Source organism: Helianthus annuus, chromosome 10, assembly GCF_002127325.2.
Source record: "Helianthus annuus cultivar XRQ/B chromosome 10, HanXRQr2.0-SUNRISE, whole genome shotgun sequence".
Lineage (NCBI taxonomy): Eukaryota > Viridiplantae > Streptophyta > Magnoliopsida > Asterales > Asteraceae > Helianthus > Helianthus annuus.
This window is the reverse complement of record NC_035442.2, coordinates 97,960,144-97,962,628: the sequence shown is the minus strand read 5'-3', so window position 1 is coordinate 97,962,628 and position 2,485 is coordinate 97,960,144. Positions and strand designations below refer to the sequence as shown.

The 2,485-nt window shown below is 42.9% G+C and overlaps 1 protein-coding gene across 1 annotated transcript; it reads left to right on the top strand.

The window, feature by feature from the left end:
• Window positions 1–1,769: 1,769 nt before the first annotated feature.
• On the top strand, window positions 1,770–2,219 carry LOC110870044. Its single transcript, XM_022119242.1, has one exon. The coding sequence runs from the start codon at window positions 1,770–1,772 to the stop codon at window positions 2,217–2,219; it is 450 nt and encodes a 149-aa protein (XP_021974934.1).
• Window positions 2,220–2,485: the final 266 nt, after the last annotated feature.

Genomic DNA, 2,485 nt, shown 5'->3' with positions numbered 1-2,485 from the left:
GGACTGTCCTAAGGCGGGAGGACAGAATGCCAGGGGTAGAGCGTTCGAGCTAAACGCTGGGAAGGCACGTGACGATCCTGTTGTTGTCACTGGTATGTTTTTTTATCAATAACCATTCCGCGTTCGTACTTTTTGATACTGGTACTGACTTGAGTTTTGTCTCAAAAAACTTTGAACCATTCCTGTGTTCACCTACAAGTAAGCTAAATAAGAAGTACTCGATGAAACTAGCAAATGGTAAACTGATAGAAACTAGCGAAGTCGTTCGCGACTGTAGTATTCAGTTAGACGATCATAAATTTAGTATTGATTTACTACCAATGGAGTTGGGAAGCTTCGATGTAGTTGTGGGGATGGATTGGCTGTCCAAGAACAAAGCGGAGATTGTTTGCTCGGAGAAACAAGTGCGGATACCTCGTCCTGGTGGTGGCGAAGCGATAGTTGTCCACGAAGATCGTTCGAGTCGTGTGTCGAGTGTTGTCAGCGTTATGAAGATGCTCAAGATGTTGCGAAAAGGTTATCCTACGTTCTTAGTTAACATTATGGATACAAAAGCTGAATGTAGGAAGATCGAGGAGATTCCTATTGTTCGTGATTATCCAGAAGTTTTTCCTGAGGACTTACCTGGATTACCCCCTGCGAGACAGATCAAATTCCGAATCGATCTGGGACCTGGTGCTGCACCGATTGCAAAATCTCCTTATAGATTGGCACCGTATGAAATGAAAGAAATGTCGAACCAGCTTCAAGAGCTACTAGACAAAGGTTTCATTCAACCTAGTTTTTCGCCTTGGGGTGCGCCTGTTCTGTTCGTGAAGAAGAAAGATTGATCCTTCAGGATGTGTATAGATTACAGGGAGCTGAACAAGTTAACTATCAAGAATCGGTATCCTTTGCCGAGGATTGATGATTTGTTTGACCAGCTTCAGGGATCCAGGTACTACTCGAAGATAGATCTGCGTTAAGGATATCATCAGTTGAAGGTTGCTGACGAAGACATTCCAAAGACAGCCTTTCAAACATGATACGACCATTATGAGTTCTTAGTCATGCCCTTTGGTCTAACTAATGCGCCAACTGTGTTCATGGATCTCATGAACAGGGTATACAAACCCTACTTGGACAAATTCGTGATAGTATTCATCGACGATATACTTATTTATTCACGAACCAAAGAAGATCATGAGCATCATTTGAGATTGATTCTGGAATTGTTGAAGGAAGAGAAGCTGTATGCCAAGTTCTCTAAATGTGAGTTTTAGATTCGAGAAGTTCATTTTCTAGGACATGTCATTGATGAGAAAGGTATACATGTAGATCCGTCTAAGATCGAAGCAATAAAGAATTGGGAAGCGCCAAAGACTCCGTCAGAGGTGAGACAATTCTTAGGGCTTGCTGGGTATTACCGGAGGTTCATTGAGAACTTCTCCAGAATAGCGCAGCCATTGACACTATTAACCCAGAAGGAGAGGAAGTTTGATTGGATGGAGCAGCGGGAGGAAGCTTTTCAGTTGTTGAAGGAAAAGCTCTGTAGTGCACCTATTCTTTCCCTTCCTGAGGGAAGTAATGATTTCATTGTTTACTGTGATGCTTCACGTTTGGGTCTTGGATACGTTTTAATGCAAAGAGACAAAGTGATAGCCTATGCGTCCAGACAATTGAAAGTGCACGAGAAGAATTACACAACACATGATTTGGAGCTTGGAGTTGTTGTGTTTGCTTTGAAGATCTGGAGACACTACTTGTATGGCACGAAGTGTACGATTTACATGGACCATAAGAGCCTCCAGCACATCCTCGATCAAAAGGAGCTCAATATGCGACAACGACGTTGGGTAGAGTTACGCAACGATTATGAGTATGATATCTGTTATCACCCAGGGAAAGGAAACGTTGTTGCAGATGCGCTTAGTAGGAAGGAACGGGAAAAGCCTCTACGTGTGCGTGCTTTGGGTTTGACCATACAATCGAGTTTGACCGATCGAATTCGTGATGCACAGCGAGAAGCTTTGAAGGATGATGGTTTGAGAAGAGAAGGTTTGAAGGGCTTAGAATGTAAGCTGATACCAAAAGCGGATGAAGTGATGTACTTCATGAACCGAGTCTGGGTTCTGCTTAAAGGTAACCTCCGTGAATTAATTATGAATGAAGCTCATAAATCTAAGTATTCCATTCACCCAGGTTCTACCAAGATGTATCAGGACATTAAGGAGTTTTAATGGTGGCCAAAGATGAAGGGAGACATTGCGGCCTACATGAGTAAATGTCTGACATGCTCTAAGGTTAAAGCTGAGCACTAGAAGCCGTCTGGGCTTCTGCAGCAACCAGAGATCCCTAATTGGAAATGGGAACATTATACGATGGACTTTATCACCAAGTTACCCCGTACGTCATGTGGACACAATATGATCTGGGTAATTGTGGATCGATTGACAACGTCTGCTTATTTCCTGGCACTTAAGGAAACAGATAATACGTAGAAGAT

What these genes read in the sequence shown, in the direction of transcription:
- LOC110870044 (XM_022119242.1), top strand. Translation starts at nt 1,770, where the DNA reads ATGGACCATAAGAGCCTCCAGCACATCCTCGATCAAAAGGAGCTCAAT.